The sequence below is a fragment of the Dermacentor albipictus genome, chromosome 8 (assembly GCF_038994185.2).
Source record: "Dermacentor albipictus isolate Rhodes 1998 colony chromosome 8, USDA_Dalb.pri_finalv2, whole genome shotgun sequence".
Taxonomy (NCBI): domain Eukaryota; kingdom Metazoa; phylum Arthropoda; class Arachnida; order Ixodida; family Ixodidae; genus Dermacentor; species Dermacentor albipictus.
In genome coordinates this window covers 120415359-120434119 of record NC_091828.1, presented here as the reverse complement: position 1 = coordinate 120434119, position 18761 = coordinate 120415359, and the positions used below count along the sequence as shown (strand labels likewise).

At 49.5% G+C, this 18761-nt stretch overlaps 1 protein-coding gene across 1 annotated transcript in view; it reads left to right on the top strand.

The window, feature by feature from the left end:
- The first annotated feature begins 1633 nt into the window (after window positions 1-1633).
- LOC139049110 (transmembrane protein 114) overlaps window positions 1634-18761 on the top strand; it is a 103343-nt gene continuing 86215 nt past the window's right edge. The window contains exon 1 of the mRNA XM_070524329.1: window positions 1634-2696. Coding sequence (XP_070380430.1) covers window positions 2456-2696 — 241 coding nt within the window. The 5' untranslated portion in view covers window positions 1634-2455. The remainder of the gene's footprint in view (window positions 2697-18761) is intronic.

Here is an 18761-nt window from a genome sequence, read left to right as displayed (position 1 = left end):
GCACCGTCACCGGGCCCCGTAAACTTTTGAGGTCGAATGTACGTACACCAACGCGGCTCCAGTTGGTTATCTGGGATTCTGAAACTACTTGAGACTTTGAACTCCCACCGTCCAATCAACTCGCCGGCGTCCTATCATAGCGCCGACACTGGCCTGCGTCATATATGCCTCCTTCGGGCACCGTCACCGGGCCCCGTAAACTTTTGAGGTCGAATGTACGTACACCAACGCGGCTCCAGTTGGTTATCTGGGATTCTGAAACTACTTGAGACTTTGAACTTCCCGCGACCAATCAACTCGCCGGCGTCCTATCATAGCGCCGACACTGGCCTGCGTCATATATGCCTCCTTCGGGCACCGTCACCGGGCCCCGTAAACTTTTGAGGTCGAATGTACGTACACCAACGCGGCTCCAGTTGGTTATCTGGGATTCTGAAACTAGTTGAGACTTTGAACTCCCACCGTCCAATCAACTCGCCGGCGTCCTATCATAGCGCCGACACTGGCCTGCGTTATATATGCCTCTGTCGGGCACCGTCGTCGCAGGCATACCAGACTCACAGTGCCGGCGACCGTTGTAGTTCAACGTGGACAATGTGTGGCTCTCACTTTCCTCACTCTCTAGCTGTGCGTGCCCGCTGAAGCTATATCGGTGCACTGCACAGGCGTGTACAAATGTGTTTACGCCGCCAACAACACAAGTGACCTTCCTAAAGAGACCGCTGATCGTGTACTTGCCAGCGGGAAAAAATAATTTTCGCGTGCTTCTCTACCAATGTGTGTTCCATTTAAAAGTAGACCGCAGTGTACGAGTGCGATTCCGCTTCGTCACCCCTGGAAAGCGACAGCGGTCGGAGCGCTCAACGCAGGCGTTGCATGCTCAGGCTTTTTCTTTCTTTTCTTTTTTCCCCCCCGATCGCGCAACCAACTGCTGCTCGCAGCCGCTGTCGCCATTCGGCCCAGCTCGGTCGCGAGAGATGTAGAGAAAGAGGGCACGACGTCTGTCGCTAGCGAAATAAGCTTCCCCTCGCGGCACCACCACCACCACCTTGCCCCAGGAGCTTTCCTCCTGCGAAACGCCGCAAGACGCACACAATCCGCCGCCACCGCCACCAACCGGCGGGAGTATGACGCCATGGCGGAGAGCACGCAGCAGGAGGGGTGCGGCGCACGTCCTGGCAAAGCACCTCGTGCCTTCTCTCTCCTCCTCAGTCTTCTTTATTTTCCCCACCTGTACACACACGAGGGACGCCGCCGGTGCGCACCAGGTGGCAGCACATGACTTTACAGACGACCGAAAGAACGGCGCGCGCAGCCATGCGGCGCGCGTTCGAGGTAGCAGAAGGCGACCAGAAGACCGACAGAAAGTTTAGAGAGAGGGGAGCGGTCGCCCGGCATCCTCCTTTCTTGTAGCGCAGAAGAGTGACCTGAGAAGGTATTTTCTGCGTCCCCCTTCGCCCCCACCCAACCAACAGCGGCGCCACTTCCTCCCCCCCCCGTTTTTCCTTCCCCCTTAACCTCCTTGTACGTACCGTGGACTACGGCGGGATTTTTCTCTCCCGCACCCTCGTCCTTCCTTCCTTCTCGCAAGCACACTTCTCACTCAGAGCGACGCGCCTCTGGCGAAGCTGGTCCCACCCTCCCAGAGCCCTTCCCACCACACACCGTTCGTCCTCCCCCGAGGGAGCGTACAGCGTACAGCCTACGCACCGACGACGAAGTTTCGTCGACGAGGAAACCTGCCGAATCCCTCCCTTCTACCTCTCTCCACCAAAGCCCGCCGCCGCAGCGACGCCAGCGGTGTCTCACTAGTAGCGTGGTGGCCTGCCAACTCTTGGGAACGAGTATCTGTGCGTGTTCCGTTGAGAAAAGAGAAAGAACGGAATCGCTTCGAGCCAGCAGCGCACAGGCGTCATCGTCTCGAAGCCGCCGAAAAGCTCGGCGCTGCCTGCCACAAGGCAGGCTACCCCGGGCCAACCGCCGACCATCCGAACCCCTCCTTTGTGTGTGTGCGTGTGAGTGGGGGAGTCGACGACCACCTCGACGACGGGCGCTGCGCGAACGAACGAGCGGACGGAACTAGCAACAGGTGGTGGCACGAAGCAGCCACCATCGTCATCATTACAAAGCCTTCACAAACCACCCCACCGTCCTCACCACAGAATTTCGACCGATCGCCGTCTGTCTCAGATTGCTGTGTGCTGTGTCTACCGAGAATCGACGAGCGTTAGTAAAGACCCTAACGCTACTTCTGCTACTACGTTGGTTGACAGAAGACAGCAGCGCCCCAATTCGTGCCTTCTGTGTCTGTCCTTCTGGGAGACACCCAGCTAGCAGACGTGGTCTTGTATAAACGTCGTCTGTTCACGCCGTGTTTTGTGCTTACAGAACCGCGTTCCCTCACCAAAGAATCCTCGCCAGAGTCTGCGAGAACACATACCTCTACACAAGCATCATGGCCTGCTCAGCGGTAACCCTGTCGATAGCGACCATCACGGCCGTGCTGGCTCTGGCCTGCCTGTCCATTTCTTTCGGCACGGATAACTGGCTCGAGACTCGCGTCAACCGGACAGCCATCAGACAGACGTTGCAGAAGGACACGGACGACTACCGCTCGTACGAGACGAGAATGGAGTACTTCAGCCGGGACACGGGTCTCTTCAGAATATGCTTCCCCGAGAAGAAGCCCAAAGGACGTGAGTACCCATTTGAACGATCGAACGCTTAGCAGAAATCCGGTTGTCTTGTATAGCACATAGCCCCATGACCGCCAGTATGGCTGATGGTACAGTGGAACCTGGTGGAACCACGCAATAGTCTTCGTCGCCAGCTTATTTCATGGCTACTGCAGGACGACGCTAAGCCTGTCCCAGCGATCTTCAATTAACTTTGTCTTGTGTCTTGATCCTTGTAGTCTCTTATAGGACCGTGTGGTAGAACCGTATACACGAGTAAAAAAATGCCAGCTGTCAACGTTTTTGCAAGCTTACCGCGATATGTCATGTGAGTGGATCGTCTGGAAGTTCAATGCCCGGTTCGCCTCTAGTTCCCGATATACCACTTTGTGCATCCGGGAGCGAACAATATGCTATAGATCATTCGCTGCTTAGCATGGTGCTGGAAACTGCGGAATGCTAGAAACAACCTGCACGTGAAAGAGCCGGATGTATGCAATTAAAGTAAAGAAACGCGATACAAGCATGAAAAGAGGCTATCAGATACAACGCGCACGGCGATTCGATTACTGAGATTCTTTCGGTTGACATGCTACAGTTACGTACACTCGTACAGTGACTGCTAGGTGTTTGCGAAGAACTCAAAACAGAAGTGTACTCGCATACGGTGGTATGCGTGCACGTATGCGTGCCATTAGGTGCAGGAGCAGTTTGATTGAACAGAGAAAACAAATTGAAAAGAAAGCTCCACACAGTTGTGAGTTGGGATTCCTTCACCGTCCTTAAAGGAGTTTTGAAACACATGTTCGAAGGTATAGGAACTCATACGCTTCTCGCGCGCGAGGAGAACGGTACGTAGCAGGCAAATGCGGGCGTTTGGAAACGCACGTTTCGAAATTGTGTACACCAAGGTAGTGCATCAACAGCAAAGATATTGGTGAAAGTAATGATATTTAAAATGTGTGCGTTGCATGCGTCTTGAAACCCCTCTGATTGGAATAGCATTGCAAGTTTGAACAACATGTGCGAAATGTTTTAGTAGAACGATTGGGAAGGTAGACAGACGGTTGGGTGTTCTTTCTCGGTGCCAGGGTCACATCATTGATTGTTTTCCACAATGTTTCCCACCAGGAAGTCTGCTAGACACAAAATAGCTGTCACTCTCACATTTGACGTCCCTATAGCGAGTTTTCGCGTTGAGTCCACATTCTGTAAACTCCATTAAACAATCGAAATTTGTTAATCTGTTCTGCAGATGTATGCTTTGTTATGATTCTGAAGAAGCAAGGAACGCGGTGAAAGTAAGTTTTCAATGAACCGAATAATCAGTGCCTGAAAGGGTTGCGTTGACCTCGAAAAGCCGGACCTGGAGTCGTCGACACTACCGTGACGTCATGACTCAGAGCGAAACTTGATGACGTCAGTAAGGCTAGATATAACGTTCCTCGTAGAAAAAATAGCTTCATCTGGTTACGCTTGCGGGAACGGCGCAAGCCACTGTATCATGACGTCACGACCAATCCACTGGTTCGGCGATTTAAGCATTACAGTGAAATGCTTACTTAATTTTTTTTTTAAATGGCTTGCATCATATCGCTTTAAATTAAGGTGCTCTGAGGTTAGCCATTCTTCTTTTCTGTGGCTGAGGGTCTAGACCTTCTTCTAAGCAAAAAAAAAAAAAGACGAGTTGGAAATGTGTCGGTGCTCCTTCAAAATGTGCGCAGTCGCACAGTTTGATCAGGTGCTATCCACCTTGGAGAAACAACATTAAAAAAAAAAAATGCGCTAGAGTCATCGGTAGTCGAAATGGCTTGGCTCCAGATCTAGTTTGGGTGCCGCACTCGGAACAGGTCCTCCGCGCTAAGCTGGTTCAATTTTTCAACCAGGCCCGAGTATTAATCGTTTTTTTACGTCGATCGCTCGACCTTCCGGGTTGCGCGCCCGGGGGTTGGTGTTGGCGAAAGCCGTAGACGCCGGTTGTCGAACCGCTTCTAATCGCAAATGCATCGCGAGCTCATTTACTCGTTTTATTTTTCGCCTCGGAAAAACTAGAGCACAGTCTCTCGCGCCTGCCTAACGCGTTGAGCGGCTGGTGGGGGTAGACCTGTTAGCTAATAAGGACTGACGAGGGCACGTTATACTACAGCCTGTCGCGTTATTTTGGGGGTCCGTCGAAATGGATGTCTTATCGCTACTGGCTCACGTTTTGTACACAATGGCATACAGAAGAGCCGTTAGAGTTGAAGGCAGACGTTAAAGAGAACGTGGCTTACTGTTCCAGACGAGAGAGCCGTACTTCTGGACACTTCTGGTGTTTTGCGGCTCGCGAAGACACACGCATATATGACCAGAAGCGCCGTATAACGCCATTGTTAAACGGCTAGAAGAACAGAAGAGTGGTAACTGCTAACGTCACAACGAATATGACGTTACTGCTTCAGGAAACAAATGCCGAGCGTCCTCATTTCATGGATGGACACGGTTGACGCTGTCGTAATCTCTATAGCACTATGCTAGCTTAATGCGCTCATTCCTTGTGTGACCAAAATAATAATTAAAAAAAAACACCTGTGAGTATAAGGAACGGAAGGTCCACAACAAGCAGTCGCTATTGGCGAGAACGCGTCATTTGCTGTTTGAGACGAGGGAAACATTACGGTTTGCATTTATGAGCGAACATGCCTGCGACCAACAGACGCACTTGTGTTATCCGGCAGAAGACAGCTTTAAGGGACCCTAAATCGCAACAGTAAATCTGTTCATGTCGGTTCGATAAAGTATTCTTTCGAAACCATATTTGCATTCATTTGGCGGAAAATGGTTCATTAATCATCACTAGTTAAAGAAATGAAGGTTCTCTTGATAGTTGTCGTTTTTTCTTTTGAATATACGTTGCGTTCTTTGAAACGAAATGTTGTTATCCTTTTCCAATAAACATTGAACTAGACCTTTGTGAATCTGTGCCGTCAGGACGATATGGTGCGTGAGCTTCTAGGGGACGTACGCAACTAACCTTTCTTTTGTTTTCGCGTTCTTCTCTCTTGGATTACCAATCCTCTCCTCTACTCATGGTAAGAGCGGAAGCTTTCTTTCTGTATAGAAGTGTAATTTATCATAAAAGTGCAATTACCAATTAACTGATTAAAAAATTAACTGAGGCATGTTAACACACCTCCGAGAGGGATTGGCCACACTGGATGTAATGGTACAAACAGACGAAATGGCAATGGTACAAATAAGACGAAAAAGTAACGGTCACAAAGGAGGCAGTCTGCAACGCATGGGTTACTCCGCAAAAAAAGAAATAAATAAAAAGTAAAGTACGCTATGTTCGGCAACCCTAGCAGCGCAACCTTCCGAACGCTTCAACTAACTTACGCGGAACAGCTATGATAGGAATGTGGCTAGTACCTAACTGACAAGCGCCAAATGACAATAGGTTTCGTGTTGGTAGAGTAGAGCCTGGATTGCTAGTCGGATGTGCGAGAAACGAATGCATTGAAGTCCGCTTTCTTTTTCTTCAGTGTCTTCTGCGATTTCACCAACTAGCGAAACGAGCAGAAGGCAGATCCGGACAGGAGAAGCTGCGCCTTTTCTAGCAGACGATGGGGAATTCCGCGTATCTGTCGATCGCATCTGTTTCCACGAATTTCGAGGCCGTTCTCGCCACTTCTGGCCCGCACGGCGCAAGAATGCAGTAGCGCACGCCAGACGATTTCTGTGCGTGAGATGATAGGCATTTGAAATAAAGACTAGGGGGATGTATCTGAGCAGGCGTTGGATGTTTTAGAGATGTCCCGTACTTTCTTCGCCAGCCAGTTCTCTTACACGTGTGCTTTTGCCTTCTGCGTGTATGCCGTCTGTTTATAACGGCTTGCTCATTACTTGTATCAGTCGAGATATTCTACTCTCTTTGTATATGAGTTTTTGTTTACGAAAAAACCAAAATCGCCTTCTACAAGCAAATAAATAAATTTATTTATTTATTTATTTAAAATACGTTACAGGCCCAAAGGGCATTGAGTAAGGGGGGTTTAGTTATTACAATGAAAGTACAAGAGCCTCATATCCTCACTGTTCCTGTTTCCCCTGGTAGATACCAACATCCGGTGTTCTAGAAGAAAGGGCACAGTTTCGTATAACTTTCTAGAATTAAAATCACTACCGTGACGTCTTCATGAAAGTCATCGGACAACTGCCACAGATGTACAATGTGGTCCGCTGTTAAAGAGAACACCTAATTATTGTCCAAACCAACATACTGGAACGTGTCATCAACTTCACAGGTAGCAATAAGTGCTGGAAGTGACCCTTTATATAGACCTATGTCGGTTAAGAATCGTTACCGAGGTGTTCGTGTCGATATTGGGTTGTAATCATTTCCAAAATACCAGTTACCCTTTAACAGTGGACCGTGCCGCATGCATCTGTCAGACAGTACCACATGTGCATGGCAAGCACACGTTGTGGTCTTACCCACATACTACGCACACGAAGAACACTCAACTTCTAACGTCGGGGACTCGGGCGAAGCCGGCCCTATATGCGGGCCCACGCGGAGTGGCATAACGGGACGCAAGTTGTTTCAATCCATTACGTACATTGTACAAGTCGACCCCTTGCATTCTTCTAAGCTTGAAAGCAATTCCGGCTCGGGGAAATAAGGAAAAAGAAAAATGTATGGTTGCTTCTTTCACAATCAAAAACCACTAGTGAACGCTCATCTAAGTGCCCGATGGGCACTTTCAAAACATCTGGTGACTTGTTGGTGCCAAGCTAAACAGAGCACAATGATGCAAATGTGTGCTAGCAATTAAGTTCCCTTAAAGATTTCGACCAGAATGTGGTAAGTCACCAGAAAAAGAAAGCTTTTATATTAACGAGAAAATATTACGTTAAAACAGCAAGTTATATTTCTGCTGTAGTAGACGAGTTGCAGCAGCTGCTAAAACTAATAGTTTGATGTAACAGAAAACGGGTTAAAAAGCTAAACATGGGTTGCTACGACGCCTTGGAAGTTTTCCAACCAACTCTTTGTTACGCCTTAGATTTTGGCATTCAAAAGTAAACACAAACTTGCAAGATTGATGAACCCTTTCCAGCACAGAAAGTAGCCAAAGGCACGAAAACGCGCCAAAGAAATGTGCTAAATTCATGGGCGCCGCGGTTCGAGCACGAAATTCAAGAAAAGTTTGAACCCCTCCCTCCGCCACCTACTTTTTTTTCCCCGACTGATAAACGATTTGTTTGCTCCGAGTATATAGAGACTTGCGAAAGAGTAACATCCCAGTTTATCCTGCTATTCCGCGTTTTGGACAAACTTCAGCCCCCTATTCGTGCTGCCACGGCGGCACGGCGTTCGAAGGACCGGTGGTGGGCCAAGGTAGGCCCGGCGTGAGAGCTTTTCGGTCGGCATGGCGACGAGGAAGTGGCCGCGCTCACTCGCGGGCATCCCTCGCCTCCTCCTCCGACACGCTCCAAAAGTAAGGCCCACCGCGCGAAACTTGTTCTTCAAGATTAGAGGATGGGCCCAAAGCGGGCACACACACGTGCGCTTCCTCTTCGGAGAACGAACAACCGCTACGTATGTATACTACCCGGGCCGCCTCGGTGGAGCGGCGGCAGCGTCATGGCGGCGCTTTCTCTGGTTGCGTCGCCACGACAAGAGAAGCAGACGATCTGCTGCTGCTTTCGGTCGTCTGTTTCGGTCGCCCGATGGTCGTCTGTTTCGTGCTGTTTCTGTCGTCCGCTGGGCGTTGCTGTGACGCCATGGTAGGAAAGGAAGCAGATCGTCTGCTGTTGTCCTACGCGAAAAAAAAAAAAAGAATGCAGTCTGCTTTCGCTGATCGCGTCGTTCTTTCGGTCGTCTGCTGCACTTTTGTGACGCCATTGCGAGAGGGGAAGCAGATGATGGGCCGTTTGTCCGCTCCGAAAGAAATGCCGTCTGCTGTTGTTTGTGTATAACAGGTTACGCCGCCAGCTGCACGGACGCGTTGCGTTATTGCGAGAGGACTACTATTGTAGGGCTTGCGAAATCTAGCCTGTAGGAGCGCTAATTAGCCGAGTATTTGAAGGTCAGCGAATTGTGACGTCAGTTATGGTAGTGAACAGACGATGAGCAGTTGCTCAAACGATGAAAATCGGTGAGTTCATATCTGTAGTTGCCGTGAAGGTTACCTAGCCTCCAAAAACTGATCACAGTACACAAGCACAAGTTGAAGCGATGTTTTGTAGGCATCGCGTTGACCGTGACCGATGGATACATACGAGACTGGTCGCTTTAATCCTGCTTCGCAGAAACACCAAAATTCAACTTGTTTCAGTTATCCTTGACTGGTCCAAATTTGGACACCGATGAAGTGCGTGGGTCTTCGTGGTAGAGACGAAAGAAATCACAGCTGTGCCGAACTGTAGCTCCCGGAGACTGCATGCCTGCAAGAACAAGGAATGGCACCTTTTCTTCCTCGTGAGAGAGCCGCAAGTATACCTGCTCGCGACAACAATCTTCCTAGTTACCAAAAACAGATCGAAGGAAATGGCAGAACCACTACCAAGCGGAATAGTGCAATTTGTACGACTTGTAACGCTTTTCCCGTCGCCACGCGGCGGGAAACCGACGGCCTGCCGCACTGGCCGAGTGACAAGAACGCCGTCTGCTGTTGCTACCGATTCGATCGTCTGCTTATACCCGCGGCAGTTTTGCTTGCGTTGCGGATCCAATTTGCGCCGTAGAAAGAACGGCACGTTCTGCGTATGCTGTCTGCTCGTGTGTGTTTCGCCTTTTGTGTGTGTTGTGATCGCCTGCACCGTGTAATACGCCCTGAGGAGAGAGATCGGTGTAAGAGGGTGGCGCTTCATTGGAATGCGCAGCGGCGTGGACGGATGCAGACGGCGCATTTCCACTTCCGTCTCGGGCGCGCGTGACGCCTACGTTCGCTTCGCCGACGAGAGGAGAGATAGTCGCTCAAACAGTCAGTGACGCCCACGTGGAGCAGACGGTGCTGCCAGAGGGGCGCGGGCTAGCTATTTTGCGGTTCACTGCACCTCCCCCCCCCTCCCCCACGTCGCCGCAATAGGGCTCTCTCCCTTCCGTCGTCTGTTAGCAGACGAACGCTTTGCCCCGTAGTCAATTCAGTGCTTACGCTAAATGAGACAGGAGAGAAAATAGAAATTAACCACCAGGTGCAGCCAAAGGATTCCGCCCACTTGGTGTACATATTTCACCTGAGACACAATGCACGTATTTCTCGTTGTTTCTTATTGGACGCTCGTGCAATCATTCACCGTTCATGGCAGGCTGAACGCTTGAACACAGAACGTGAGATATGTTATTTGCATCCAATTACTTGAAAATTATGAGGTTACCTTATACCTAGAAAATTCGGTTATTGATCAACGCATATGTGTCTGCACCAGCTTACCAACGCACAGTTCGAGAGGAGAATACCAGGAATCCGTCTCCAACTCGATTGGTGGCTCCCATTGAGCGTTTGATTCTTCAATAAAGTTCTTCTTCTTCTTCTTCTTCTTCTTCTTCTTCTTCCATATAGATACATATGTCAGTACAGATCAACAGACGCACCCCCCGAGTTGTTTTCATATATCTCCGATCGCCCGCGAACCACACCGCCCCTCTGTGATGCATTAGGGTGCGCGCTTGAGCTCTGCGAACGACGAGCACCGCAGATTCTCTACATGGGGTGCTATTCCGCGCAACACCGGCCATTATTCTGCATATCCGAACCGCGTGTCGATTTCCGTATAATGTGTGATCGGGTGCAGGGCGGGCCTCATTGTTCCGATAGCTGAAAAGCCCCGGCTGAATACCAGTTGCACGCTAACGCTGCAGTGATGTAAACTCTAAAGGCCTCGTGCACGATCGGGATTACGAAACGCCAACCATACATAAAAAGAAGGAAAGTAACAATGAGCAGACAACGAACAAGGGGCCAAGCATCCACCGCCACCTTTCACATACTTCGTTCGTCCCTTGAAAAGCGTGCAGCAGCCGTCGGCTAATCGTGTCTCACCAACAGCGTGCAATCTAAGGCAGCGAAAGTGACTGGTCGTTTCAGCCAATCAGAATGGAGAACCCAAACAAGGGGGAGGGGGGGGGAGGTCTCTTCCATTGTCCCTGCGTCCTCGGATCTCCCTCCGTGCAACACCGTTCTATGGAAGCTTCACGAAAGTATTGGTTGCGCACAATGGACGAGCTGCTCTCCCTTCTTAGAACGCACAATTGGCTCTCGTTGCTGATTGGCTGACGCAAGCCCGCTGCGCCGAGCTGATTCACGGCCTCCGAGATCGGGCAGTGCGCGCCACCCGATCTCGGAGTCTACGCTAGGTTAGACGTAGTTCGTAAAGCCGGGCAGCGCATCGGATCGGAGTGCTTCACGATTGGCTGAAAACGGACTTGGCTCAACCATTAAGAGGAAGCTTTAGCTCGGGTGCTCCTATCCAAGTATATGTAAAAGGAAAATTCGTTTTTCTCGGCAACGACTGCACTAAAATTTCCAAGGTTTGTTGCATTAAAAAAAAAAACTTATAATATAGTGACTGTTGGTTTCGAATTCTTGATTTAGGTCGTCAATATTGTATTAGATATTGGCAAGAAAAACGCAAATTTTTAGAAAACGAAACTATCAAGTTTACAACTCTAACTCAGCAATGAGAACAGATATTACATTTCTGTAATTTGCATCTAATAGTAAATCTAAAGCGGACAAAATTGGTAAGTTACACTTGACTCTGAAAAAAAATTGGTAATATGGAAATACAGCTTTTCTAGAAGCCTTAAACGTAACAAATTCACGTAAGATATATATTGTCATATCGTATTTTTCCGCTTTGAATATTGTAATGGATGCCGTTTACAAAACAGCGATATCTGTTCTTGATGCACAGCTATCAATTAGTAAACTTCGTGCTTCCACATTTTTCGAACTTCCGAATTTCTGAAAATTCTTTTAACAAAATTCAGGCCCTAAATCGAAATTCCGCTTCGAACAGTCACTAGAATTTAACTTTCTCTCTCAAATGCAACAAGTTTCATTAAAATTGGTCAAGGCGTTTTCTCAGAAAAGCGTTTCTGCATTTTACATGTATTTGAGTAGGCCGCGTCGTAGTTGAGCCCGAGCTAAATCTTCCTCTTAAGCTTACGCAACTTATATGGCAGTTCGGCCAGTATAAAATTGATAATTAATATACATGGATTTGTCTAAAATTCGTCCTTCTTGATTCAAACGATTTCGCGGCCTTGCGGATTTGCCATTTCCAACAAAATATTTCCTTATGAATGCAGCGATTCGCAATGATCACTCATGTTGGCAGCGGCTGAATTGACAATTGCTGCGTTTAGAAAACTACCTGTGCTTGGAAGTTGAGGAAGGCAAAAGTGCAATAAATGACCCCATGAGAACGTTTGAAGCCACAGAAACGAAGAATATAGACAAATCCACGTGCCAACTGTCATTTCCATGGTAACGAAACGGCTTCGTCAAGCCATTGTGACGCGAAACAAACACGCAAACAACACAAGACCGGTTAATGGGCGCCACACTCATAACTGAGTTATTACTACCCTTAGAAGACCAGTGACACTTACAAAATGACGCGCATGCGCACTGATTCATCATTGTAAAGAATAGAAATTAAAAATAATTTGTGTCTGTTTTATTTGCGCTATAGATGGCTTCAAATATGCCTTAGCCTAAGAACTATTGAAGTACACGAGTAATTTTCGTCGGAAGCCCTACGGGCTACATCGTATGTCCGTTGATTATCACATCTGCGCCGTGATTGGATAGCGCGAGGCCGTCGCCTACCAATCGGCAAGCGTCCTTCCTGGGTGCGTCAGCAGCCTAGGGGGTCCGACGCAACTGCGATTTGTTTGCCTTCTGCTTTCCCCTCTCTTCATCTTTTTCTCCCCACGCTCCTTTCCCCGTGCTGTGCCGTTGAGGTGCCCTCCTGTGAGAGACGGTTACGGCACTGCACTTATCTCTTCCATTCTCTCTTTAAAAGTCACTTCACACACACACACACGACGTCCCGTAGCGTTTGCCTGTACACCCCACACCCTGCACGCATTTTTTCGTGTGGCAGCCAATTCGTTGAGTCAGCAGCGTGACACGTCGATCCCCTGACCCACGCGCAAAACTTCGACGTCCGATGAACGAGCGGCCCGCTGTGAGGCGGCGTCCTATCACGCAAGATGAGGGCGCACATGGGCGAGTGATTGACGGGGAACTATGCGCTAAAACGCGGTCAAACCGGACTGCTGTCGAGTTGGCAGGGGCGTGTCAGGCGGCTAAACATCGCATGCCTCAAAAAAAGAAAAAAAAAAGGCTACGGACCGGGAGAAAGCGCTGAAAGCAAGAGAGAGAGAGAGAGAGAGAGAGCGTGTTATTTCCCTCTTTTTATACGGCAGTCGCCAGAAATCATTATATTTCACGAAAATTCGAGGATTATGTATATTCCTGCAAGTGGTGCGGCACGTTACACACAGGCGCGCACACACACGCGTTTGCACATGTTTGTGTCCTTGCATGTGTGCGTGTCCTTGCATGTGTGCGTGCATGTCCTTTGTTGCCGCGGTGCGAGTTCGCATTGCATGGGGGGCTTTCTTCCGTGAATTCTTCTGCAAATCCGCTGGCGCTTCGGCGCTATAGCTTTTGCGAGAAGCTGTGGTTTTAGACGAAAAAAAAAAGAAAAACACTGCGTCGATGTCTGAGCGCTCGACCGTGTTTTATGCGAAGCATATTACGAGAGCTCAACCGAGCTCCTCAGGCGCGGCGGTGTCGCCTTGAAACCACGTGACACCGTGACGTCACGACAGAGGAGAAGTGGCTGCTTTGGCTCAACTCTTGCAAGACGGGCTGGGTGGGAATCGAACCATGGTCTCCGGAGTGTGGGACGGAGACGCTACCACTGAGCCACGAGTACGATGCTTCAAAGCGGTACAAAAGCGCCTCTAGTGAATGCGGTGTTGCCTTAGAAACGAGCTGTTTCTAAGGCGTGCGTCTCTTGCTCAGGCGCACATTTCGTTGCCGCGCCGAACGCTGCGCTGCTCGACGCTCACCGCGTCCAATGCGGGCGCGTAGTCGCTGCGCCGTAGCCCATTGTCTTACACCCCTTGGCGGGTCGACGGGAACGCTGTCGCGTTCCACTCTTGAAGGCGAAGCAGAGTAACGCATGAGTTGTTTCTTCGTCTAGCCGAACCAAATATAGCCAAGCAACAGCAGTTCACCAGGCTAAACAGTGGTTCAACAACTAAAATAAAGGCTAGTATGCTTCGCATCCTGGGCTTAACCTTACCTAAGCCACAGCCATTTTTTTATTATCGTTCTTCCCTTCGCCGTATACGCCACGACGCCGCTTCTCATCTCGCTTAACCATCGGATGAAAACAGAAAACGGCGCCACTAATCGTATCATGCAATGTTCAGCACCGGAACAGCCTTTAAGCGTCGTGTCCGATAGTTCTGGACGCGTAGTCTAGCTCCTTGGCAACTTCGGCAAGTCGTCGGGTTTTATGCACGGTTCAGCTGTTCGGTCAGTGACTCTTAGTTGTTGTTTAAGGAGGCACTATAGAAAGAAACGCTAACTTAGATTAGTCCTTAAAAAATCCGCTAGTCTTGCAATAACAGATTGATAGTAGAATATGAAATAAATGGAAAAATTTCCACTTTTTGAATCGAGTTGTTAGCCCAGCGCCTGTACGTCAGTATGACGTCATGAATGGCTTAGTGTCTTTTCGTATGGGTGGTGTCTTAAAAAAAAGTGCAGGCTGTGATATGTTTCCGACTCCGCAATCAGTTCCGGCGCATACATATATATATATATATATATATATATATATATATATATATATATATATATATATATATATATATATATATATATATATATATATATACGCAATAGCATAGCCTTTGAGATCTGTTTCTATTACTACGAGGTTGGAAACTTTCGCTGAGTCATAGGTTTGAACGTAAGCTGCTCGGGCCGTTGCGGCTTAGTAAATAGTTCTTGAAGATTGCCAAGTTCAGTATATGGCTTTATTTGGAATAAAATGTGGGCTGCACCTTGGCAATACTTTTGTCGAATTCCACCATGTCTGCTCCATCTTGTCTCTCTTCCACCATCTTGTCTGCTCTGATTGGCCCAGAGAGCTGCTAAGGCTTCTCCGATTGGCTCGAAACGCCGCCATTCCTGAATTTGACAATATGGGCGAATTCGACGATGTCGAAGTAGGCGCTGTCCCAATCCATGACGTCACGACAGACTAGTGTGCGAAATTCGAGACTAGGTCGCAACCCGCACTTCCTTTCGGCGTCCTCTTTGGCTTAGCAAGCTTCTTATCATGCACGGCAAGAGCGGCTTTTTTTATTTTCTGGTATTGTAGATGGGTGATCTGCTAACACGGCTAAGACCATTTTTCTTTTGCTGTCCCATTCAAAACTGCAGACACACACGAGAAGATTAAAACCGGCTATCCCGAGACATTAATTAAGGTCTGTGCTCGTGTTTACGTTTTGTGTGTCCGTCTTAACTTCAGCAGCGTTGCTCTTTAATTATCCCAAGACACTTCGAGGTATGCTAAACGCGAACATTATGTTATTCAGTTATCCATTCTGTTCAGTTATGAATCGGTTCTTGTGGAGAGATTAAGGCAGCAATTACCCCCCTCCCCCCTTCTTCCCCAAGCAAACTAATTTTGGAGTTTTTTTGTCCCAAAACCACCATCTGATTATGAGGCACGGCGTATTGCGTGTGTATTTGTGTAGGGGGGGTGGTGGGAGTTGGGTGCGGGGCCGGAGGCACTCCGGATGAAGTCTTACCAGCCGGAGTTCTTTAATGCGGGCCTACATCTAGCCATACACGTGCGTTTCTTATTTCGTTCGCATCGGAATGGGGCTGCCGTGGCGGGAAACGAACCCACGACCTTGCTGTGCAGTAGCACAACGCCATAGCCACCGGACTACAATGGCGGGCAACGATCCCGGTTAGCTACCCTGCGCTGGGAAATGAGAAAGAGCGAGTGAAAGATGAGAAGGAGGAGAGAGAAACAGTATTGGACAGTTGTTTATCCTATCCAACGCTAACCCGCCGTGGTTGCTCAGTGGCTATGGTGTTGGGCTGCTGAGCACGAGGTCGCGGGATCGAATCCCGGCCACGGCGGCCGCATTTCGATGGGGGCGAAATGCGAAAACACCCGTGTGCTTAGATTTAGGCGCACGTTAAAGAACCCCAGGTGGTCAAAATTTCCGGAGTCCTCCACTACGGCGTGCCTCATAATCAGAAAGTGGTTTTGGCACGTAAAACCCCAAATATTATTATCCAACGCTATTCGCGCCTCACTAAAACACCGAAGTGTATAATAGCCTTCAAGATCGTACACGCTATATCTGCCGTGACCACGTCTGGCTAAGGTCGCGAAGAGGCCGAAGCGGTGAACCACGGCGGACGTGGGAAGCGGGCAGGAGGGTAGGGAAAAAAAAAAAAAAAACAAGAGCAACGGCGGGAAACTTGACCCACATGGAAATCGAGAAGCGGCGGGTCGGGAATAAGAAGTTCATTTCGATTGTTGTGTCCCGGTCGGAGAGGCGATTTGCCGCGCGATGCTTCGGTGGGTCGGCCTGACCGGACGGAGGAGGAATTCGGAGGCCCTCTCTGATCCCGTCTTCCTCACGCTGCCATGGAGGAAGGAAGGACTCTACAGAGGACGCTTAGAATGGGGCACCGCCGTTTCTTTAGTTTTCTTTTTTTTTACTTGCTTTGTTTTATTCCCCGGTCTGGAGAATGCATTGTTTTCGGAGGCTACCGGAAACGCGTTTACCCCGGCTTTATAAAGGACGACGCATTGGTTTGGGTGGGCTTAAAGACGCTTCTTTCTTTCTTTCTTTCTTTCTTTAAACTAACAGTGAGCCTGCCTTGGTTGCGGCATTCTCCCACATCAGGGAAAGGTCGTGGGAGGATAACGTTTTGGAGAAACAAAGAAATATACACACGATTGTGGGTGGCCTTGCAGGCTAAGTGTGCTTCGTTCTTAGAGAACATAAAAAGAAACGTTATTCTTTGGAATGGCTGAATCGTCACGCGTGCGGGGAAGTTTAAAGCGATCGAGGAAGTAGGCGCGCGGGTTTGGTTGTGGCCGCGGCGCCCATAATTAAAGAACGTGCAGTCGGGGAGGAAAGTTTGTGGACCTTGTGTTCCGCGCGGGAAGAGCAGAGTATAGATATGACTGTATTCTGAGAGAATTGCAAGACGCGAAAAATAATCGCGCTTAAGAAATGAGACAGGCGCGTCGTACCAGGGACGCCCGTATAAGTACACTTGGGGACAAAGCTAACTGGACCGACGTTGCAATGGAAGAGCCGGATAGCAAAGCGCGTTGTTGGGTGAAGTCAGTACAGACACATTTGGAAGAGGTGAATATCACCTCGCGGTCTCAGTCTGACCAGTGAGACCAGCAGTTTAGACGGGTATAAACGTATTTTCGCTGTCCGACTGAAGTGAATGATGGACCTGTAATTGTCATAGTGCTTGGGGTCACTGATCGAAGGAATTCAGATCTCTCGCGGCACCAAATGGCTCGCTGGGTTTTGGACTCGAATGTACGAATCTAATTAGCCTGCAATTGTAGGGTCATCGCACCTAAAAAAAGAAAACGGCGCGTACAATATGTTTCAGTAACGATCAGCTTGTCAGCGTTGTAAACGATTGTTAACGTTGTAAACAGCTGGTAACTCTGGCGTAAGCCGCTGCTTGAGGGTGTATGCTTGAACAGTGATAACGACAGAAGAAGGCTTTAACCTGAAAAACGAGATCAGAGGTACGTTGTTAGGGGTATTTGAGTATATTAGTTGCACAACTCGGGAGCCATTTCTTTGCGTATAGAGAAGGTACGGCAGCGGCTCTCGAAGTCGGGGTGTAGGGTGGCGCCCCCTAGCACGTGGCGGCCCGCTTCCGCAATGCAACGCCGTTCGTGCCTTCTGCGCCGGCGGCGACCCTTTGTTTTCTCGTCGCCAGCTCTCTCTCTCATCGCTCGTTAACAAAAAACGCGACCCGCTCCCCCCAAGGCTTGCCCCGGTTTTTCCTAGCGGTGCCGCCGCGAGCGAGGGCGAACACTCGGTACATAAGGCGCTGGAATTTGCATAGGCTGCACTCTCTCGCGCGCTCTCTCTCTTCATCTATAGCTTTTTTCACCTCGTCGCAGGCGACGATTGGGCAACGGTAGGCGGCATGCAGACGACGCTGCTTTCACGCGCCGTTGTCCGCGTTCGCCGTCGTCTGCTAGCTAGCCCCCGTGCGTTATTGTCGTCTGCTGTAGCCGAGCCAGTTCGCTGTCGTCTGCACCCTACGCGCGTTTTCGTCGCCGTCGTCTGGACGGCTGTAGCGAGCACAGTTCACTGCAGTCTGCCCCAGCGCTCGTGCGTTTTCTGTCGGCGTCGTCTGCTGTACGGCAAGCACGGCGCGCGTCTGCAATGAGAGCGGCCAACTAACTCTATGCGAGCGAACGTTCTTATTCTTCGGAGGCCTTCGGCCGCTTCGAGGCAAAAAAGGCGTGGAGCGGAGGCTTCGGGGCGGTGTGAGATAACGAAACAAACCGGAGAGCCGAGAAGAAAAGAAACTAGACGGGGTACGGAAGAGCGTCGTGACTTTCCTTTCGCTTCATGCGTTTCAGCGAAGCCCTGCGGGAGTTCTTAGCTCGGTTCCGCGCATACCGTTAGATAAGGCATTGTCTGTGGCACTTGGCGCGCTTTGGCGGCGGTGCGTAGTTTCGTCGTTTTTAGTTTTCCGTCCCTGCTTGCGCATCGGCCATTGAGCAGCATCTCGGCGAAACCATTTATCAGCTTCGAGGGCGTCTTTGATCAGATAGCCCTTCGCTTTTCGGTTGCAGAAATACCCCCAGAAAAGAAATGAGGAAACAAAGTGCCTCTAAGCATCGAAGTCGTTTGGAGGAAGGCCGGCTCTTCGGCGTTTGTGAGTTTTTATAAACTGCGCGAGTGCTAAAACGATCACCCTTCGCGAACGCCACGATTAAGCGAAACCTTTGAAAGAAAACAGCGGCGACCGTACTAGTCCC